At 42.0% G+C, this 23,473-nt stretch overlaps 1 protein-coding gene across 1 annotated transcript in view; it reads left to right on the top strand.

Moving 5' to 3' along the window:
- LOC309405390 (uncharacterized protein) overlaps positions 1-23,473 on the top strand; it is a gene marked incomplete at both ends in the record, with an annotated part of 62,440 nt that overhangs the window by 29,232 nt on the left and 9,735 nt on the right. Inside the window, 16 exons of the mRNA XM_082000160.1 lie at positions 632-769; positions 1,046-1,153; positions 1,970-2,161; positions 2,642-2,811; positions 3,810-3,996; positions 5,019-5,220; positions 7,750-7,858; positions 10,089-10,161; positions 17,562-17,698; positions 18,013-18,144; positions 19,413-19,453; positions 20,003-20,045; positions 20,381-20,444; positions 21,806-21,966; positions 22,162-22,254; positions 22,907-22,944. Of these exons, the coding sequence (XP_081856286.1) occupies positions 632-769; positions 1,046-1,153; positions 1,970-2,161; positions 2,642-2,811; positions 3,810-3,996; positions 5,019-5,220; positions 7,750-7,858; positions 10,089-10,161; positions 17,562-17,698; positions 18,013-18,144; positions 19,413-19,453; positions 20,003-20,045; positions 20,381-20,444; positions 21,806-21,966; positions 22,162-22,254; positions 22,907-22,944 (1,888 nt within the window). The remainder of the gene's footprint in view (positions 1-631; positions 770-1,045; positions 1,154-1,969; positions 2,162-2,641; positions 2,812-3,809; positions 3,997-5,018; positions 5,221-7,749; positions 7,859-10,088; positions 10,162-17,561; positions 17,699-18,012; positions 18,145-19,412; positions 19,454-20,002; positions 20,046-20,380; positions 20,445-21,805; positions 21,967-22,161; positions 22,255-22,906; positions 22,945-23,473) is intronic.

Raw genomic sequence — 23,473 nt, forward strand, 5'->3', positions numbered from 1 at the left:
AAATAAAAAAATCCAAACATGTTTAGTCTTTAGAATTTGAGTTCACTACATTGCCAGCAGTGAAAATATAGTTATGTCACAGAAGATGTCAAACTCACAGTTTATCCTTGTCACAAAATCATTGTAATGAAACTAATTCTTATGATGGTTCCACATGGTCTTACTTTGAACAGGAACACTTTGAATTTTTGGGTCCAGTGGCAGGAAAATCACTATTTCCTCTAGTACTAATTTTCACAGTATTTAATATGAGCAGCTGAATACATGGCACCAATTTAACGCTAAGCTCTCTGTCACTTGTGCCCTAAAGGGAACAAGCTATACATGAGCAATACATACTTTGGGGTAAGATTGACTGCAGGGAACACTTATGGTTTCATTCAGACTAGGGCTTTTCTGCTGGCGATTGCTGTATCACAGCCTGGGACTGCCCTCCCTTGATGTGAAAGGACCTTGTGGCATTAGTACTATAGGCAATATAGATACAGCTATAGCTGTGGCATATTATGGCGTATTATGAACAAGCCAGTGTCTGTCTCATGATTTGTTCCACTCTCTAGTACTCTTCTGTATTTCTGTACAATAGTTAACATACTATTGCCTTTTCATGATCTGGCTGCTGTTGCCGTAGAGTGGCTGGAGTTTACTCCTTATGAAGTCGGTCTCCTGAAATATGGAGCTTCTATTCGCGCAGAACATTTTGGAAGTGAATTCTTTATGGGAAGGATGGTGAAGAGGCTCTCAGAGACTCGTATCTGCTATATGCAAGGTGACTATTGCCTAAAGGGAAAGGTGGCCTACTCGAGAGGCAGCTGGCACGAGTCAGCACGTGGTCTGTGGTGGACAGCACTGGGAAGACACCAACAAACAGGTTGAGCAGGTGTGAGTTTGCATTAGCAAGGACATACTTAGGAAATATGCCCATGAAGATATCCATCCAGACAGAAAGGAAGTGTCCAAGGGGAAGGACTGAAGGTATGTATCAATTAAAATTCTTCCAAGACTACTCCATCAATAAGTTTCTATTCTCTCTTTCACATTACAGGCATGTGGAGTAGTATATTTTCCATAGATGTGATGTATGTCTGGAATTTGGCTACTGATTCAGAGGACTTCTGGTGTAGATGGACCAGAGACAGAGTAAAAGATATTGGTGAGATATTTTTGTGGTGTGTTTTTTTTGTTGTTGTTTTTTTTTGTCCCCACCAGTATATATTCTATTCTGTGGAGATGCCTAATGCTTAGAGAGATGCAGTCAAAGTCAGAGAGAGAGATGAGGAAAGCAAAGCAGAGATGTCAGCTAAGAAAATTTTCTGCCTGATTTAGAAGAACTAAATTGTGCTGCTCTGGCAAAACTTTGGCAAAGCTGTGCCTTTTTATCTTCATGTCTCCAGCAGACATGTAAAAATCATGTTGTATTAAGAACAGGTCTTAAGATTGTTAAGTTAGGATATGGTCCTCCTTGGCCACTAATACCATCAGTAGAGAAAATGGCTCTTGCAGAGGGCTGTTTTCTCCACTAAGCTGCCTGTGGAGAAAGCTCACTCTTGCTGTTAATTGCACAGGGAACCTGGAGTGACTGGCCTCCTAACTTAGTTAATGTTTGCAGTTGGGTGATATTCACATGCATTCTGAAGGTGTCCTGTTCAAAGGCCAGTGTTGTCCTCCTGTGTGTTTTGGGACTTGGCTCTTCCCTTCACCACACGCTGCAGTTGAGGTGGGCATCATTTGAGGAAGCCTGGAGGGAGAGGTGGTGCTCACTGCCTGGCAGCTTGCTGCCTGCAGTTTAATTCACTGTGTAATGCTGAGTTTTATTTGGTAGCATAGACCTTCAGGTCTTATAACTGTGTTTGATTTACCTTTGGGGTGGAAGATGGTGACAACTGTGATTATTAGTTACTCCATTTTATAAAAATATTGATAATTTCAGAAAACTGTCCTCAACTCAGAACTTCTTTCCTTCTTGCAGCAGAAGAACCCTTTCTGTCCATGAATCCCTATGAGGTAGACACATGTCTACTCACTCCCTCAAGCGCACTCTCCTCTGCTCTGCGAGATGTCTTAACAGGACGCCCAACTATTGCACAGTATCCCAATTTTATCAGAGGCTTCCAGATGCATAGCAAGTACCTGGAGAGTGAAGGATTTTCTACCTGGAAAGGCACAGTAACACAGCATGTTTTTCAGTAACATTTTGAGGACATTTAGGTTTGGGAATTCATTTAGGATTTCCAACCAGGAGGAAGACACAAGACTGACTTCTGAAATTCCATTTCTCCCTTCCACAAATGCAAGACATGGAAGCCAGATTTGGACAGCATTTCATTTTTTTTGGGGGGGTGGGGGGGTGAAATTGAATTTGGTTATCTGAGGATTGTGTTCCAGTGGACAAGGTGAGCTCAGCCTGAAGAGGCAGGAGGGATGTCCCCTTTAGGGCGAAAGCTGCTTGAGGTGTCCAGAAAGGAAGGGAGGAAAAAGCTATAGTGTGTCACTTACTCTTGTGAATCAGTACTGCTAGTGAGTCAAAGGCAGGCAGGGAAAATGGGGGGCAAAATTCTCCATTCTTCCTTCTTTAACTTTCTGGAGGGGAGCAGTCAGTCTTGGTTTTTATTTGTTGTACTGAGAAATGTTTGTCTTTCAGACACAGTGATAGACTCCTTTCCAAATAAACTGATGGAAACAGCAGACGATGAGCTCTCCCTGGTTGATACTGGTTTTTTCATCAATACCAGCTACCCACCACTTTTGAGATCAAAGAGGGAGGTGGATGTCATCCTGCATTTAAATTACAGTGGAGGGTCCCAGACGTTGGTAAGAAAAGCCATGGTACCTGAGATCTTTTTTCTTCATGGTCTAGCACTTGTCAGTTAAACCAACTAACTTTCCAGTACGGGAATGGGAATTAGATGGTTATTATCTGATTTATTATTTGGATTATTAGGTGATTTATTTCTCAGTAGCTAGGAAGGATACTAGAAGACAGTGATGGATATAGGCATTTTAAAATCATCAAAGTCTTCATTGCAGTGGATCCAAGAGTTTTTGAAGAACTGACTGAGGAGCGTTCTGGAGTTCTGATACTGATTTTAGTTATCCTTGAACTGAAGAAGTTACAGAGGCAATGGAAAGTCTTGACAATATTTTAACAGACTAAATGGGAAAACCCATATGTCTCTGGGCCTGTTTATCTCATATCAGTCTTAGGGTAATGTACTGGCTGATGCTGGACTTGATTAATGAAGAAAAATAATATAATTAGTGTTGCATATATAATGAGAATAATATAAAATAAACATAGGCTTATAGTAAATATAGCTGTTAAAGTCTTTTTTCATGAGGTCATAAGGCATGTTGATAAATGTGTTTGTTAATAGAGAGTCATTATCAATCAATCACAAACTATGCAGAGGACAGAGATTGGGAAAGTTGTAAATAATGAAGGCATCAAGACAATGATGCAGAACAACCTGGACTGATGTGTTCCTTCTCCATTCTTGCAGTTTCTTTGCCTTCCTCTTCTGACCCTGTTTCATTGGAATTATAAAATCAGTCCTGTGGCTTTCGGTTCCATTTGCAAGCTCAAAGAAAGTGACTGTTTTCTTGTTTGGCCTAAAGCAATACAGAAAATAAGATAAGCTGCAATGTTTAGTGTAGTTATGGCTGTTTCAATCTGAAACTTAACATCTTCCCAGAGGAAGATTCAAGCCTTAGAATATTCATGTTAGCTGCTGGAGTTTAAAAACAATCCAGGTGTCTGGATCTTTTTTGATTCTTTGTATTAATTTTATTTATTTTATTCATTCATCCAGCCTCTGGATCAGATTGCAAAGTACATCTCGGGGCAAGGAATTCCATTTCCCAAAATTGAGATAAGTGATGAAGACAGGGAAAATTTGAAGGAGTGCTATGTGTTTGAAGATGCTGACAGTCCACAAGCTCCAACAGTGCTCTTTTTCCCCCTAGTAAATGACACCTTCAAGAAATATAAATCTCCTGGTGAGTCATCTGTGGCTAGCAATTTTAAAAAAAGTCAGTTGCCTATTGTGTCCTCTACATTTCATATCTAACGTCTCACTGTCATCTCTGACCTTCTTTCCAATGCCGGCATTATCAGTCTCATCACTGACAAAAATTACTGGTCTGTGTCAGTACGTCTGAACTGCGAGAACTCCAGAAGCTTTCCTAATACATTTGAGATGAAAATAAGCATTTACTCCACAGGACTTACTAGAGATAGTATGAATGTAAAACTCTCAAAGTATGTACAGCATGGGTGGTAGGTCCTCAGTACAAGCTGTTGTACTCTACAGACATGGGCTTGTTATGCACCACTGCTTGCAAACAAAGAGGCAAAACCTTCTGGAGCTTTTGATGGTAGCCCATTCATCTTAAAAGTAATCTCCCAGATTGAGGACTAAGTGGACAGAGATCTTTGGTTTTAATATGAACTATGTCCTCTGCCTGAGTGCCATCATTTCTCCTGAACTTACAGTGAGAGGGTTGCTCTTTGATCCAGTACGAGAGTATCTTGTTTTCCTTTTGCTTGCACTCTTCTAGTTTGGGTAACAAAGACTTTATGTTGTCCGAGGAACGGCCTACAAGTGCTGGAGTTTAAAAACAATCCAGGTCTCTGGATCTTTTTTGATTCTTTGTATTAATTTTATTTATTTTTATTCATTCATCCAGCCTCTGGATCAGATTGCAAAGTACATCTTGGGGCAAGGAATTCCATTTCCCAAAATTGGGATAAGTGATGAAGACAGGGAAAACTTGACGGAGTGCTGCTGATAATCAATGTTTTTCTCATTCCCAGCTGTTTGAGTTTACATCATTTTTGGGCAGAGGCTTGATCCAGAGGCTGAAGACTAGTGTTACTAGACTACTTTTACGTCTCTCTGGCAAATCGTGTCTTTCCCTCCAAATCTCCCTTTTCTCCCTGTAATTACTTAAATGACTGATATGAGCCACATACTGCAATAAAACCTTATTGGTGCGTCTCCTTGTGGTTTGTCCCTCAGGTGTGGAAAGGAGTCCTGAAGAGTTGGCTGAAGGCAAAGTTGATGTCTCCAGCATCCTCTCCCCATTTACAACAAGGGAGGTGTGTTTCAGTGAGGAGAATTTTGACAAACTGGTGAACCTGACTGATTACAATGTCCTGAATAATGAGAAGTTGATTATTCGGGCCTTGCGCTTGGCAGTGGCACGGAGGAAGCAGCGGAAGTATTAGCCACCAGCCACTAGCTTCAACCTTCCATGTGCTATTTCTTGAGTTGTCTATTATCTGGTGAGATCAAGATGCTTGATACTTGCCAGTGATACTTGCAGTAGAAATCACATCACCCTGAGGACGTGCTGGATTCCAATTCATCCTATTTACATGACTCTTCAGATGAACAGATTGGAATTTACCAGTGGTTTAATCCAAAACAAACTTCAAAGCAGCAAATTTGTGTTTAGTTTTGTTACCTTGTTACTTTACCAATTGATATAAATATTCCATACAAATTAATAGTGTTGTGTAAGATAGTAATGAAATATATGTAGCACATTAAAATGTGAATCAAAGCAGTATTTATATAGTTTTTTCCCCTCTGGCAGAACAGCAATCCCTTGAACTGGAATTTCTCTTGTAAACAGTTAATCCATTGTGTTGGGCTTGCTTATCTTAATTATTGAAGTTTGTCATCTCTGATTTGACTGTCTGTCCACTGTGAGTTTTTTATTTAACTAGCTTTCTTCACTAATCCTTGAAAATCAGTTTCTTAAGTTACTATCAATGTTGTAAAAATCTATACAATTTTTACCATCAATAAAAAATATCCCTGAATTGTCATCTTGGTTTCACACCGTCAAATAAGTCCTCTGAGCTGCTGTACACAGAACCACTTGTATTCAGCCTAAGTAGTAGACACGTTGCCCAACTTTCATTTTCTCTTGGAGTTGCTGACTGTCCTGTCTCACCTTCACCTGCTTTGACTGTTCCTGAAAGATGGCCTTGCAGATTCTCCCAGCATTTCATAAGCTGGGAAGTGACTGCCAGCTGTTTGCATAGAACAGGACAATGCAAGAGGGCCTTTTGAGATCACTTCCACAGTTTTTGCAACTGTCCAACACTTCCCTGGAAATGGTCTTTTGCAAGGATTGTCCCGAGAGAGTGGTTCCTCATCATCAAAAATCCTAGAGGTCTTCTGGGGGAAGGTAGCTGCCAAAGGCTCTCTTCTCACAGCTCTGCAACAGCCAGATCACAAGCTCAGCTTTTCACAATAGCAGCCCTGTACTGTGCAGCTGTGATACTTGAAGAGACTGGTCACAGCAGCTCAGAAAGTGCTTGGGATTATCTTCCTTTTGACAATAAAAGGCTCCTACTCTTGCAATGAAATTCAGCCTGAGTCACCAGGGCAGAACTGGTGTTGAGATCAGGAGAGTCTTGATCATGCTCAGAAGTGAAAAATTTATTTGCATGGAATGAAGTTCTAGGAAATGGATGGGAGAAAAAGATTCTTTCCTATGGAAAAAAGACCTGGTGGTGCATCTTAGAGCAATTTGGGTGGTGGGAGAGGAAGAGTGGGCCCTATTTGTCACCTATGAGCATGTTCATTGTGTTCATGCACCTGAAACACTCGAAAGAGCACAGTGTAACCCTGTGTTCAGGTACAGTATTGCATGTTTAAATGCAGATCATTAGCCCTCCGTGTGTGAGGCAGCTGTAATTGTAGTTCAGCTCCAGAAGACTAGAATATCAGCTCAGGGATCCCTCTGCATCTTTTCCAGAGATATCTTTGGGTTTAATCCCATAGTTTCTAAGATCTTTTTTCTGGAAATGAAAGAGAGCAGGATGGAAGCTTTTCAAGTCTGTTTTACAGGGGAAACTTACTCAACAACAGGATGGAAAAAAAGCCAGATAGGTGCGTGACACAGCCTGAGCCTGATTAACCCTGGTTTTCATCAAGGCTAATTGGCCCATCTTCTAACCATGACTAATTACTGTACTGGCATAGCTGTGCTGCATCCCAAGTCAGCCTTGGGGTATCTCTGCATTGTGTCCTGCTGGCTGATACCAAACCTGCCTTTCCCTCTGTGAGGGAGCTCCTCCTATTCTCAAAATCATCCTGCAGCTCTTTCCCTCAGCTTCTGCAATATTTCAATATCCCCTTTTTGAAACAGGGTGCAAATAGTTTTGTTTTTTTTTAAAAATGTCCAGATAATTGATAAAAACATGCAATAGGCTTATAACTGAGCAATCTCTCTAGGAATATTTTCCTTTGGGGTTACCTTCGACTACTGCTTTTCATGATCTGTTAGTTGGCCATCCTTAATGTGTTTAAAGTTTGTCTTGGTGACTTTTTTGCACCTAGTTCTTAAGTTAGAGGTCTTAAAATGCCAATCATATCTTTATCAATCAGTTCTCAATTCATTGCAAAGTGAAATGAGATTATTTTGAATTTGATTTTTCTGTTAAATTTCATAATAGCAAGGGTGATTAAAAAAAAAAACACCTCCCATTTTTTTACTTCTTGCGTACTCACTTTGTGCACTCCCTCACTGAGACAGGGACCACCTGACATGATGTGCAGTGCCCTGCACAGTGAAGCCTGGTAAGGACATAAAGAATAGTGAATTTCAACACTAATTTCACCCTTCCAAATGTATCCTCTTGGAGATCATTCACTGAAACACCTCAATTCAGATGCACAAAGTAACAAAATTTTTGAGAAAGTGAGTGAGCTTTTAAAGCTTTGCCTTTACAAGGGAAAACCTCTTGCAGTTTCACCAGGTGATTCGGGAATTGTTTGATGCAGTATTTGTCACTGCTTGGCTGAAAGACAGCTTTTACTGCCCAAGTCAAGCAAAATGGAAGGTGAAATGGGGATAAAAAAAATTATTTCAGATGTGTCTTTAAGCAAAGACCCACCTATTCCCTGTAGGCAATAAAAAGCTCCAAAAAGGCTTTTGTATGGACACCAGTTTGTTTGGATGTCCTTGGTCAAAGAAGTCCTTGTTGCCCACTCCTGGGCAGCCAGATGGACCCTGGCTGGCATCAGCCACCTCCACACAAGGGGCTGCAGCTTGACAGCCCTCCAGTGTGCAAAAAGCACTGTGGCCTCCTCAAGGAGCGATGGGGTTGCTTAAAAATATAAAATATTTGCTCGGTGCCCATAACTGTGAGAAGAAGATCTCTTTCAGGTCTCGACATCCCTCTAACTACAGCTGCACAGACCATCCCTCTGCAGTGCCGGAGCCTGGGCTGCCTGCGCCTCGGTGCAGGTGTGCAGCACACACTTACCTTCGGGGCAGCGAGGAGGAGGAGGAGGAGGAGTTGGGGATTGCTCAAGTGGTGGTGGTGGGGTGAGTCAGGCGCTCACATGCCTGCCTGCCTGCCTGCTGCCGGCAGCTTAAAGCACAAGAAGCTGCCTGGCCAAGACTCCTCCGTACTCATCCACTGCCACGTTTCGCACCTGGCTCGGACACAGAAAAGACCACGATGGGGTTGTTCTACAGCAAGAGCCAGGTAAGAAAAGGAAAATAGGAGGCTCTGCGATGAGCTGTGCAGGCAGCCCCTTGGTGGCAGAGGGGACCTGTTGTAGGAGTTGGTGTCCCACCTGCTGTATCTTCAGCTCTGAGATTTCTTCTTCAGCACCAAGGCTGAGAGCAAAGCGAGACTTCTGGCTGGGTTTTGTGCCTGCTTTGTGTTTTGGCCTTTCAGCTGTCTCTAAAGTCCTTATGCAAGGACTTTAATGCTGCAGTAAATTAACTATTTTGAAAATCCCCAGTTTGTACATGGCTGTTGTCCTTCACTTCCATCCAATGGGGCTAGGCAAAACAACCCACTGAGGACAAATAAGGAGGTACCATTAATGTCAATGAGCACACGGGGAAAGCCTGGAAACTAATATTATGTGAGGTGTTAAATATAGTGCTCTTAAAAATTGTGAGAGTTTTGGGGAATAAGGGAATGAATGGTGACACTTTGCTATATATTAATCTACGTATTTGTTGCAGTGATATTCCCTGCTCTATAGGTAGTGTGTGTGAACTGTCTTTAATGTGTTTGCTGCATCACAGTACAGTTTTTCTCTTTCCTTTTTTTGCTCCTTTTGGTTGTTGGGGTTTTCTTTGGTTTTGGTTTTAAGGGTTTTTGGGGTTTTTTTGTTGGTTTTGGTGCTTTTGGCTTTTTTTCTTTTCATTTAGAGTATTAAATGTGCAGTTTTCCCTTCTTTTATTCCTTTAAAAAAAGACAATTATCTAGGGAACAAAGTACCTCACCTTCAGCCCCCATAATTTTAAGTACCATGTTTGTCCGATCCTTGCTTAAGATGAGGGAGGATGACAAAATCAAACCAGCTTCCTGCAAGGTTTATTAAACACCTTTTGATAACTACTTAGGTTTAGGTAGTTTCCCAGGATTTCCATTGATACTTTCCTGTGACTTTTGCTTAAAGGGGGATTGGATGAGCTGAATTATTCAGAGGGAAATAATTTCAGAGTTGTTGCTTTCACTCCCCCCTTCTGAGAAGTTTGGGATAGGTCTCTGGAAGACACTTTTCAGGTCCTTATTATCTGAGAGCCAGCACTGCTCTACGTCAAACGTAACAATGGAGTTATATAGCTATAAACCAGCTGACGAGCAGCATTATTACACCATGATATCGTTACTAATTTCTGCCCTGCTAGATTGTCTGCTGTTAGTTGTGAAATACAGTGGATATATGTGACATCCTTTGAGTTTGCACAAACCAAGATGTGTGTCAGCTGTATTAGTAACGCAGCAAGTCTCACTATCACACATTTCTCTGTGACTGGGTTGTAAGAGTCAGACACCTCAAGTTGAGGGTTACCACAAGTTTCCTCAGAATGGAACATGGAGGACATCAGAGGTTTGGTCTGTGACTGAACGTACATTTTGGGCCCCTGGCCACACCTGGCTGCAAACCTTCTGGGAAGAAGGGGGAGATAACGCACAAGGAAGAACCTCAGTTCAGAAATGTTTTGGTTGGTTGCATTTGAAATGCTTAATTCAATGGTATCCCTGACTGTGTTTCTGTTCTTTCTGCATGCTCTTCCCACGCATTTTGTATGGCGTTCAACAGACAGAACCCTCTCCATGCAACTTGCTCACCGTAAAAATCATACGGATGAAAAATGCCAGGAAAGCAGACATGTGTGAGTATCTTTGCTATACCCCTGGAACATCCACATGCTTGTAAAAGTACTCGGAATATAACCAGGTGTCACAAACACTGCAGAGTATTTATAAAAGGAGAGAGAGAGAAGATGCATGACTGCAGTATGCTGAAGGTGAGGCAGCATAGTTAGAAGATATTATTTATTCTTATATCTTTGCCAGTGTAACGCTGAAGTCTAGCTGCCAGCTGTAGTTCAGAAGTTGTTCGCACAGAACGTGTAAAATGTTTCACATCTGAATCTGCAAATAAAGTTTTTTGATTCCCAGGGAAGGCTGCAATAAGAAGTTTAGATGGGGGGCTTCTTTCTATGGTTCCTTCTTACAGTAACGTCCTCCTTGTGCATCCCTGGACCTGTCACAGGATATTTTATGTGAGCTCAGGACTGCATACTTGACATCTCCCATGGATTGTCAAATTTGATTCAGCCATAGGAACAGCTATGTTCCAAAACTTAGCTGAGGGCTCACACTGTTAGCTTTTTCTATGCTTAATTATTTCAAAAAAATGTCCAGGAATGATAGTTAACGTAAAAGTTTACTAATGCTCCATAAATACCTGAACTGCAAAGCACTAGAAAAAAAGGTATGAATAACAACCACTTCCCATCTGAGGAGATGGCTGATCATCTTGCATTTATTCATTTATACAAATAAAAAGGTCTGAATCCAGAAAGTTTCTATAGGAATGAAGACTAAGCTAAATTTGTTCAGTTAAAATGATGCAAGACAAGACATTTGTTTTGTCTGATGATGACACCTTTCCAAAGTGATTTGCTTTCAGTTCTGCTATAGTTTCTCTAGAGACCAAAGGTACATGAAGAAGAGTTTCTCACTCTGATTTTTTATTGAAGAGAAGTAAGATGCTTTGTTGTTGCTGAATGTATGGGGAAGAAGAGTCTGTATGAACCTTCCCACCTGAGTACTTCTAAAGTGCAGAAAGGGGATTTGAAGCTCAGTTATAGGCTGGAGACAAATCCCTGGCTACAGCTAAAACCTATTTGAAGGTACAAACGTGCACGCTGAACTGAAAGAAAGAGGTGTGGAACACCACAGCCCTTAGATATTTCCTCACATAATCATGTTCTATTAAACCATCTGCACGATAATGAGCTTACCAAATTTCCTCTCCACCTTTTTCTCATCTAGATCAATGCTTCTTATTTTTGTCTTGAAACTATTTTTATTCTGAAGGGAGTTTCCTATGTTTTGATGCTGTCCTTCGCAATACTAGAAAGTTCCTAGGGCAAGGGGCAGGCACTGAAATGCTCAGACATTTCTGCTTCCCAGTCCAAGACATGTCCCAGCAGCCCGTAAAGCTGTTTAAAGGAGAAGTTTGAATGACAGAGGTGCTTTCAGAGCGCGGCACAGGGTCTGGAGCATCAGTAAAGCCACAGCAGGGGCTTTTCGGGCTGAGGCTGCTCTGCCTTACACTGTGAAGCATATACTGGATCTTGCCTGCAGAACAGACCAACAGATGTTCACCACCAACATTGCCAAGCTGTCATCTGTTTGAAATGGTAGTATCAGTTAAAATATTGAGGGAAAAAAATTTGCACAAACGGAACAAAAACAATACTTGCAAAAGGAGAAGGCTTTGCTTGTGCGTACTTCCATCATGAAGGAAAAGAAATCATACCAGTCATGGTACTGCCTTGCTTATGCTTAATTGCTGAATCTGATTATCACTGACAGCGGCTTAATTCGAGTAATATTTTGCTGAGCATAAAATTTGTCAGTTGCATTTATAAGAAAGACACACTTTTAAACCATTTCAGGGTGTAGTTTCATATGCAGCTGGACTTGTAGAAGTCACATATGTCAATGACACGCTCTTTATCATATAGAAGAAACCTATATTTCAAATGTTTTAATAAATGAATTTAACCTCTGGTTAAACTCACTGGCAATGTAAAAGCTAGTGCAAATTGCATGTTGGTAACTGTATGTGACTTTCACTGAGAAGCAGCAAAATGGGAGGCTTAAGATGAAAAATGTACCACTTGTACAAAATTTTGCTGGTTTGTGTGTAAAACTGGGGAAATATTGTTGAGTTATTTCAGTCATCTTCACAGTTCGCTAGAGATTAGCTTGACACAGCCTTAGGAAACCCAGAAGCATACAGACTTCCATCACCAGTGATGTAGACTTCTTTACAGTACGGTTTTCTTAACACTGGTTTTATTTTTCTTCCTCATTCTTCCTGTTATCACTTTCTTTTTCCTGCAAATTTTTCTAGATAGAACAACTTGGCAAGTGTCACCTATTTCTCAGTCAACTTATAGATTTTTAACATTTTAAATCAGATCCTTCCCTCTCTCACCAATTGCGCCCATCCTTTTGTTTCTGAAGTGAATCCCATCTTGTTATTTTCTCCTCTCAAGATCCCTTCTTGTACTAAGTTTCTGTAGAGTTTTTGGGTCACTTTGTTTAATACCCATCCACTGTTTAGAAAGGTCTCCCAACCTGGTGCCACAGGTTAACTTCATTATTGGTCTATCATCTGCTCCATTTTCCAGGTAATGGAGATGGGAAAGTTAATCTGTAACAATAGACTCTCAAAACCTCACTAACATCTCCCATGGAATAGATAATACAAGACCTTTAATGGAAGTTCAGTGTATAAGATCCAATTTTTATCCAAGACAATTTAAATTGTTTCATTCTGCGTTTTAAACCCTGCTATTCTGCCTCTTCCTCACACTGATCCATCAGTGTGTAAATTATAACACTACTTTCCACTTGTGTATTGCTGCACAGCTGATATCATTGATATCACCTGTGAATTTAGTGCCTTGTTTGTGTTCTTCACATTCCCTCTTCCCACTGAGCACACCCATGTCCCCATCAGGCTCACTGGGGCTCTTGATATTCCTGGACCTGTGAACACGTGCCAGTTCCCAGATTTGGGTGTGTGTCCCATCTGCATCCTGACTCCATAATGGGGTGAGACTTGGATGTGCACCAGTCCAAATCACCCTTAAAACCACGGCTTTCTTTGCAGAGAACTTCAAATTGCAGGTTCAGCTTCTCACAGTCCTTAGGCAACCACCATAGCTCCAGAATAAACAGAAGGACATGTCTTTTTGCAGCATGTGGTTCGCGTTGGGAACTCCAAAATGGGCTAAATGGACCTTAACTGGTGTAGTTAAAAATATTCTTCAGCATTTTCTTAATAGGAAAATTATATTTTTTAAACTTCTTTGGAATTTATTCTTTTTTTAATTAGGCTTATTAATTTTTGAAACTTCCAAATTTTGGGCTTTTTTTATATAAGGCTTATGTTATTTGGGGTACAATATTTTATAAAATTTTAAAGTATGTTTTACATTTTTATCCAAAAACATATTTTACAGTATTGTAGTAACTATTCTGTCCCATATGAGACCAAGTCACGGAAAGGCCCTTGAGATCCTGAAAAGAAATATAGTCAGTGAACTACCTTATTGTTTGAGGGATTATGGTCCAATGTGATACTTACTGCAGGAACCTGCAGACTTCCTCCAGTGTTTTGTTCTTGCATTATCGTTATTGTTTCATTGTTATTTATTACTTACTTCACCATTAAAGTAGTTGCAATTACATACCAACAGCCTATTGTTCTAGGTGCTGCTTGAAATCTCATTATAAGACAAGAGGATGTGGACTGATAAGGCCCGACATAGGAGAAAACAAGGAAAAAAATAAGGTTATTTAGCAACATCTCAGCAAAGGGATGTTTCAAAGAGGGATGTAAATGAAACTAGTGATACTGTTTTAGCGATACTTCTAGGGTGCTCCAGCCAGTGTAAAGGGCAAGGGTGGGAGAAAGTGTGAAAGCTTTTTAACGAAGTTTAGCTATTCGGAGATTAATGTTGAATGCCTCGGAAGGCAGGAACTCATGTCCCAGGACTGAAGGAATTCTGACAGTCTGACTGTGAAGGGCCTTAAGGTAGAAGATGTTTACTTTCACAGAAGTAACCCACATTCTTATTTAAAAAAGAATAAAAAGAATTCCAATTATGTAAGTTATCTACTATTCTACACTCCGGAAAGCAGCAGTGCCTGCCTGTTCACCCACGCTCAGCCAGGTCTCTGCTCAGCTTCACAGTGTGGGAAGAAGAAGAAAAATGCTTTTCTCAGCTGCTGGTGATTGATAGTTTATATTTAGTGACTTGGATGGGTTCAAGTGCAGAGAGACATGATCAAAGGGGTGATCTGGGAAAATGGTGTTTGAGACCTCATTCTTGGTTCAGATCCTTACAGCACGATAAGAAAAACTACACCCTAAGAGCCATGAAAAAATGCACCCCCTAGAAATAGCCTCAGTGTGAAGACTTAAAGGCAATCCAAGAGGGGGAGGATGTCCAGGGTTTTGCCCAGGTGGGCTGGAGGTTGCATCAGTTAACATCAAAAAAGGAGGTAAAATCAAAATGATGATTTTTTGGGCTTAGCCATGTTTGAATTTGAGTTGTTTGTCAGGCGGGTGAGATTTTAGCTGGAGCCTGCTGTTTGGGATGCAGCATGGTGTTCGAGCTTCGGTGTCTTTTGGCATGGGTCATGTTGCTGTAATGCTTTCTAATGGTAAAGCACAATTAAGATCCAGTCCTGCTACTATCCTGGAAGATAATTAGAAACTTAGTGTAATAACTGGACGAAGAGACCGTGCTTTCATAAACACCTCCTGCCACGCCTGCTTTTGGCAGGATGTTGCCCCACAGTGATACCGTGGCTGCCACCTCAAGCGTGTCTGACGGCTGCTCGTGTCGTGGCTGAGGGGAGGGACACACCAGGTCGCTGCTCTGGAGCTCCGCCGTGCGTATCACGTGTGAGCGTAATCGCCGTAGTCCGGCAGTGGTTAGGCTTGCGTGCCGGGCGAGCGCCGATCCGCCTTGCACGTTGTACGTGCCTCCCTCATAACACCTGGAAAACGCTTCACGAACAGGAGGTAATTAGGCTTCAGAGGACACCTCTGAAGTACGAAGGGCATCACCAAACGCATTTTGCAGATGGGAAGAGGGAAGCATGCTTGTTTAGTGGCTGTGTCAGACGTCCCCCAGAAAAAGTTGGAGATCTAAATGAGGATTCAAGGCTCTGCTCGCTGGCAAGGAATTATTTCTTAGAGGTGTACGATACAGTGCAGTAGCAGAGAGTGATCACTTACAGAAAAAAAAAAAAAAGATGGACTTTCAAAATAATAATTTGTTCTTTGCAACAGATGTAGTCAGAGCATGTATTGCTATTTGGGAAATGTTAATGAAATAAACTTTGGGTCACTCGCAGACTTATGCATTTGGGTCCTTCTGATCCTCCTCTTAGCGGGGACAAGAGCTGACAGCAGTCTGTGCTTATATCAGCCTGGACTTCCCAAGAGCCAAAAAAGATTTTCACATGGACATTTGCTGTATGCACACAGAATTTTGGCAGCCATTAAGGACTGTTAGAATCTCAGGTGATTTCTATGTGTTTTGATATTTTTTTTAGAGTTTATATATCTTTGTATATACCACAACTATCTTCATCAAAGTTACTCTTTTTTTGTTCAGAGTTACTCGGACAAAGATAACTTAAGTCTCAAGGTAGTCAGGGGAAAAAAAAGAAGGCTGGCTTTGTTATTTCTTCAGTTACACATGGAGTGCAATACAGGGCCAAGTAAATTATTCTGTGTTTCTCAGTCAGCTCTACTGGTAAAATTAAGTGGGAGAAGTCTTAAGTCTGTTCAGATGAAGGTGTGTCCTGCTATGCGATGGCAGGAATGCTTGAGTAGGTGGCATTACAAATAGAGGAAATATAATGCTGATGATGGGATTGGCATTTATGGGCAATACTCCCCCATGCTATCTTTGGCACTTGTGCAGGTTGTCATCCCTAACTAAGAGGTTGTGTTCTGTAGGGTGATCATCCCTGGCTTTTGAGTCAGGGATGTCCACAGGTTTGTTAATCTCATGATTCACATTTACCTTTTATTTCCTAATAATGATGACAAAACATATTTTCAGGGAGATTATTCTGACCTCAGAATGAAAGTGCTTGTTGATGATGTAAGCACTGCATCTGCTGCTAGCCACTGTTTCATACTGAAGCTTTGGCCCTGAACATCCCTCACCTATGACGGAGCTCAGGTGGGAAGCAAAGTTTTACAACTGGCCTCTGCAGCTGAGAAAGGAAAATAAAACCACTAATGCTGCCCTCCCTACATCCGGAAACATTAAAATTCGTAGGTGAACATTATGACCTGAACATGCCTCTAATTGAAACAGCAAAGCAATGCAATCTTGTGCAAAGAAGCAACGTCAGCTCGCTCTATGCTGGGAAGCATAGACAAGCTTTCACCTGCTCATTAAGTGTTGCAAATACCTTTTCCACTCTGACTGAGGCACAGAGATGGAGGTGAAAATAGTGACATTAAGCAGGATTTTTTATATAGCTTTACTGGCAAAAACTCTGCCTCAGGACAGCTGCTTCTCAAAGCAAATGTTATACCATCAAACTGTTCAACATTTCAATGATTTTCTTATATATGCTCATTTTAATCCACTTCACAGAGGATTAAATGCAATTTATCTCCACAGGCAATTGATTTTTTTTTTTCTTGAAATTCTTTTTCTTAATTTATTTTCCTTTAAAAGCTCTTTTGTTGACCTCTGGGACTGGGGGGCGGGGTGTCCCTTTTTTAATTTTCAAAAAGAGAAGAAAGCAGACTGAAATCAGATGTCTTGGTGGAAGACCTAGCTTTTGTGACAGCAACGGGGCTTCCTGGGAACCTTCAGTGCGATGAGCTCCTGCTTCCACTGCGTTGGCAGCCAGACGTGCTAGAGCAAAGAAAGGATGCTCCAGGTGGTAGACAAGACGGAACTTACAGCCCGAGCTACCCCAGAAACATTAAGGCCCTACCTGTGGAAGCCCAGTATGTCGGAGCTTGGCTCTGCCCATTTGGCAGCCCCTGTGACAGATGCTCATGTTATCTGCTTCGTGTTCCCGACAGGCAGCTGAAACATGGTCCGTGATGCCAGTCCCTGTGAGACTGCCATGTGTGTGCGTGCCCCTGTGCGTATAGGTGAATCTTCAGCATTAAAACCTTTACATTCTGGTATAAATAGGCAGTTTAGCTACGTATCTCTTCAAAAAGGAATGCAATGTAACTGCATATTTTGAATGCTTATTGTTTTTCCAGCCATTAAAAGAAGTAGTTCTCAAGAAGAGCAAACTGCCAGGCATTCACAAGAGTAAAGCAAGCTGGTTGTCTAGCACTGGCTTGGTGGTACCATAGCAAGCACCCTGGCCTGCGTTCTGCATACTGTCCTGTGTACAGAGCTTAAAAATTTGTACAGTGCAACACCTTACGGGGTACCGGATATGTTTCATTGGTCCATGGCTTTCATGCCTTCCCTCTCTTCAACAGTAACCCAGTCCGATTGCTATGTGAGTCTAAGCCTGCCAACAGCTTCGGTGCAGCAATTCCGCACCAAAACAGTCCAGAACAGCAAGAACCCGACGTGGAACGAAACATTCCACTTCACCATTCAGAGCCAGGTTAAGGTAGGAACGCAGCTACCCCCAACAGGTATTCTTACCAGATATCAAACCTACAGTATAGCCCTTGCATTCTTTCTGAGTTCCCTTACAAAATAGTCACACTCTCTTGCTATAGTTATTCAGCTTTTGATGGTTGGATAAGACTGTATCTGCCTGCATAGTCAATAGGGCCTGTAGAGAGCAACTGCAAAATTTCTATTTTTTCATTCTGGAACTTCGTTCCCAAGTTCCTTCAGCTAAAATGAAATATCTGTACCATGTTATGTTTGTTAAGCCTTACATAATCTTTTTTTTTTTTTTTTTTTAATCCATCCCAGAACATTCTGGAGCTAAAAGTTTGTGATGAGGACAATATAACTCAGGATGATCATCTTCTCACTGTTTTCTTTGACGTCTCCAAAATCCAGCTTGGAGAAAACATTCAGCTATGTTTCCAGCTGAATCCACAGGTATGGATAAAATTCAAGGACAAGGATAAGGGGATGTGGTCAGGTGAAATGTGGTTATCTCAGCTTTCCTCTCACGTGTCCTGTACACAAGCCTTTCTTACCGTCCATCTAGCCACCTGAGTATGTCCATCTCTTTCAGGGGTTGATGCCCAGTGTTGCTTCTATAATTATGGCAAATTTTGGGTGCTGCTTCTATAGACAGAGTTGTCCGACATTATTGGACTTGATTGTCTGGTTGCTGTCCTTGATGTCAAAATATCAAGAGTTTACCCCAGTAGGTTTGCAGTTGGAGCTAGTGGTTATGAGCAGTGCATTATGTTCTTCTAATATAAAAACTATAAATATATAGTGATCTATAGTCATAAACTGCACACTCAGTGTGGCATTCGGCTTATTTGGAAAATGAACATAATGCTTGCATAGCTGAACTATTTAAAAAAGTGAGTTTTTCTGCAGGTCTTGATTTCATACAACTGAGACATCTTCACACTGAAGTCTTAAGGGCAGTGTTTAGGCCTAGAGGTACTTAACTTGAGCGAGTGTGGTTTGATTTGATACCTGTTTTGGAAAGGCTGGCTCTCCGTGCTGTATTTTCCTTAGTGCTCACATTAGGAAGTCAACGAGATAATGGGAGTCGCACCAAAACCTGCAAAGGAGGAAGAAAATCTCAGGGGGAGGGAATCATAAAAGACAAAGATGAAGTCTGAGCACCCAATGAGTCTATGTGTACAGACTCCGCCAAAACAAAGTACACCCTCCAGCACACCCTAGGCCTCATATGCCCAAGTGTGCCGCCATGTTAATGTGCCACCAGGCCCATCTGCGCAGGCTGTGGGTGAGGCTTTGGAGAGGGGCAGGATGATTCGGATGCACTGGAAAAATCCATCCTCGCTCATGCTGAGGGTCAGTGGGGAGCGTGAGAGGGGGGGAAGGGAAAGAGGAATTGCAGGCGGCCTGTGAAACAGTGCGGGGGGGAATCTATGACTGCAGAAAGGGGGAGCAACCCCCAAGAGGCCCTGCGGTATGTATGACATTTGTCCTGCAAGGTCTAAACTAGGAGTCCGCTAAAATAATGGATATGATGTTAGAAGTACGTGACACTAGAACTGTAACAGAAACAACGTGAGAAAAATCAGATCTGTTGCACGTGCAGCAACAAAAGGGGGTCCCTGGCTTACAGAGACCCCTGAAGAGCACAGGTTCCTGTAGGGTAATCTCTCTTCACAGGAGGACCAACCTGCAGTGACTGCCTTCGGTTTTTTTTGCAGGGAAAAGAGGAGCTGGAGGTTGAATTCACAATGGAGAGCAGGTGCGTAAGTGGAAAATGATACCTGGAATTTGTTTTAGCTGTGGGAATAAATTAAAACAGATTTTTACTGTGTTTCTGTGCTGACTGTACAGTTAATTGGCAGAATGGGCATGTAAATCAGTCCTAGCGCTGCTGTTGGTTTTTAAGGTAAATGGTAATATTTTTTCCTTTTTTGTTATGGCATGTTGGATGAATTCACCAGCTTTTTTAGCTCTGATCCCCCAGGTTTGAACTGAACAATATGGGGCAATAGTGTAATTGTGCCATCCCTGGGTAAATTTGCTTCAGTGTGTCAGAAAATTATCCTGTCCAATGCAATGAAGAGCAATTCTGCTCAACAGATCTCCATGAATAGTTTAAAGTTCAGACTCAAGCCTGTGAGAAGCAAACGGGATTGAATGTCCAGCTAGAATTTCTGATGCTGTTTGCCCATGTTGTCTGTCCAAAGACGGACTTTTAAAGAAGAGTTATAAAAAAAAAAACCCAACACAAACACCAGAAAAAGTGCATGCTGGTTTTGAATTGACTGTTTTCCATTTTGTCTTTTAGTCCGGATCCTCCTGAAAACATTGTTACTAATGGAGTTTTAGTGGTAATTTTTATTTCATAACCCTTTCCCTGTCACACAGCAGTGACATCCCTTCGTCTGCCCGGGGAGGGCTGGGCTGAGCATCCTGCCTGGGGAGCCTTCCCCTGCGGCTGGTCCTACCCCAGGCCCTTGTGGGGCGGCTTCTCCAGGCAGGGGCGAGCAGATCCCTTCTCTGTGGGATGTGGAAGCCCAATGCCACCTCCCTAGACCTGGCACCATCTCTTCACCAAGGTGCACAGCCCAAGCACCCATGCCCCACACGTGCCCTGGGGACTGGCCGAGGCAGAGCTCCGCTTACAGCGAACGCGTTTTTCTCTTTCCCCGGTTGCCTCTTACAGTCCCGCGAAGTTTCCTGTTTGGAGGTGCAGGTGAACGGAGGGAGGCTGAGGAAGGACAGCACGGGTGAGCCTTCTGCTGACTTACGGTGCAAATCTGGATGCCACTTTATGGCAAAAGTGCTCGGTGCTTTGCACTTGAACACTGTGGTTTAAAGTTATTTAAGATGAAGGACAAAATCTCACTGATGCCAGTGGCCTGTGGAGGGGGCTGTAGTTGGTCAAAAATATACAGATTATTACAGAATGTGGTGTGATGAGCATGTGGTCTGTTTTCCCCACAAAATACTTTCCTTTATAATAACAACTCGTCAGATGCTTGTAATTTTTCAAAGTATTTGTACAGGGAATTGAATTTGTTTGAGTCCTGAACTGGAGCTAACTCCTGTTGTTTCTGGGTTCAGAGACAAAGAAATGGGCAGAATGAGGACTGGGCTTCTTTCATCGATTTAACTTCTTAAAATTTCTTTAGGCATAACAATATAAAACATGCCACTAGGGGAAACACAAGACACACAGTGTATTACCACAGACATTTAAGCAGCACATCACTACCATGTTGAGTCTATGCTTGTGGACCTGTCTATCTATCTCCTACTCAATTTTTAAAACATCTGCCATGGCCTGATGGACCCAATCCAGCAAACTGCTTAAGCACGTGGATGATCCAGCTGAGCTCAGATGTCACAGTGAAGAAGTTTGCTGGATGTGGCTGGAAATGCTCGAGTGGGATAATTCTTTTGAAGGCTGATTACACACCTTTGAGTATGTGGATTTACAGACTATATTTTGCCTTGAGCCTGGGTTGATTCTGTTCTATATAAAGACCATTTTTCGATTACTTGGAGAGACATATCTGAGGCTTATTATATGAAGGCAAAAAACCAGGAGACATTATTTTTCTATTATTTCAGAAGAAATAATACAGGTTGAAGTAAAGGGAAACATGACAGAGGGACTGAGATTTTACTGGTTCCAAAGAGAACTGTGCGCTGCTAAAAAAACACAACTTTTTCCCAAAAGTCTGAAATTTTCAAAGTACTTTACTATTATACCAGAATAATATTTTAGTACCACATACTGTCTTATTGCTGAGGTACTTTGAAAATTTTAGACATTCAGGAGACAGCATTTTTTTCTCCAGAAACTTTTATCAGCTGTGAATCATTATCTAATGAACAGAGTGGTAGTCTCAGCAATCACAGTATATATGGAAGTGCAGTGGTACTATAGCAACGGTAATTACACATGTTCTGTACATGAGCAAAAAAGCTGAAACCCAAAGGCTCAGATAAGTGAGTCCATTTATCCTATAATTTGGGTATCAAAATGAAGTCATTACTTAAGAAAAACATATATTACATTACTGTGCAAACAAACTATCCACATTTTTTTGAAGAACTTAAGTTTGAAACTCCTTTGCTTCAGAGAGGAAGTTTGCCTTAACTGTGGACGGGTCGTACGAAGGAACCCAGACACATACACTCAGCTCCTGCCTCTGCCCGACCTCCCCAGCCAGGTTCCACTACATCAAGTACAATCAGTCGGCACTCACCGTGGCTCTACCGCGGCGCAGGCGGCTCAGCAGGGTACGTGACCGCTGCTAACTGTGTCTTTGCTCTGTATTTCTTTGGGGACCTCTAAGACCTCTGTGTGCAGGTCTATGTATGCAGGGAATTGGTAAGTGCATGTATGTAAGTGAGGCAGGAGAGACTGCTTTTACTTATTTTTTCCCCCTTCTTGTGTAAGTTAACTGTCTTTTATTTTTTTACCTTTTTTTCCAGTCTATATCGAGTCAAAATGAAAGGGATATGAATGAGTCTGTGACTCTAGCTCTGAACTCGCTTCCTATACAAGAGAAAATAACAATAGCAGAGGTGAGAACAAGCCTTTCTTAATAAAAACCAGCCCAACACACATTCAGTTTGGTGGGTGATGAGAGTCTTACAGTTCAGTGATTCAGTTCCTGTCAGACACGATGTATGCTACAGCGTAAGGTGTGAATGACAGTCACTCTGCAACTAGACATTATTTTTTTTTTCTTTTGTTCTGCATGTGGTTCCCAGCATGCCGTTCAACCTGTTCTGAGTTTAAATTAATTTCCTCAGGACATATCTAATATGCTCATTGACATAGTACGAGGGCTAGCTGTAACGGATATGACAATTAAGACTTTGCAAAGGGAAAGCCTGAAGCAGAAGATAAAACAGAGAACATCCATATGGCTGCGGTTCAGATGCCCAGCGTTCAATGACCTTCCCGGAAAATGAAGCTTAAACTAGGTGTTCAGCTATGAAAAGCTGAGGGGCCCTAAGCCCACCTGACTGGGGTGAACGGCCCAGTTCTATTCAACCCAGACCGTACTGGAGCTCGTTGTATGTCTCACAACCCAGACCATTGTTGGCCAAATTCTGCAGCTACTTCTCTGACTGCGGAGGTAGTGAAACTCAGCCCGTAGATGGAGTGGGGGAGGAAGGCACAGGATTAACGACCTGAGCATGCTTACACTGTTTGTATTGCGATTTTCAGGACAGGACAATTGACTTGTACACAAAGGCAAATGAATGGTAAGTGAGTCTCCAGCAAAACCTGATCCTCTAACTGGGAGACATTTGCACCTACACAAAGCTCATTTGAAATCAGCAGGGATCCATGCAGGCTCAGTTGTAAGCAGAGGTGTGTTCATCTTTGGGTTGCTGGCTTCTGTTTGCCAGGATTTCCTTTTTCAGTGATGGAGAATTAAATCATGGGTCCCCTTTCCTCCAAGTTTCCAAGCTGTTAGTGCATCTCAGTAAGTAGATCTCAATCTGTGTGCGCTATTATACCCACAGATGGAGAGAGCAGCTCCACAAAGAATTCATACTTCTGTATTCTGCAAACAAAATAACACCAAGGCACGGCAGTTGTTTCCCTAATCAACTGCAGTGCCTGTTGACAAGCGGTTATGTAGTTACAGGCACATGTGGCAAGCACTACCGAAACTTGAAAAATAAATTATATGAGCAAATAAAACCAGAAGTGTGTTGTAGGAACCTTGTTACCATACCAGGGCAGTACGTCATGTTTTGCTCTGCCTTCCCATTTGCATTCTTGTCA

Source organism: Phaethon aethereus (genome assembly GCF_964289735.1).
Source record: "Phaethon aethereus genome assembly, chromosome: 5".
In the NCBI taxonomy this organism is placed as follows: domain Eukaryota; kingdom Metazoa; phylum Chordata; class Aves; order Phaethontiformes; family Phaethontidae; genus Phaethon; species Phaethon aethereus.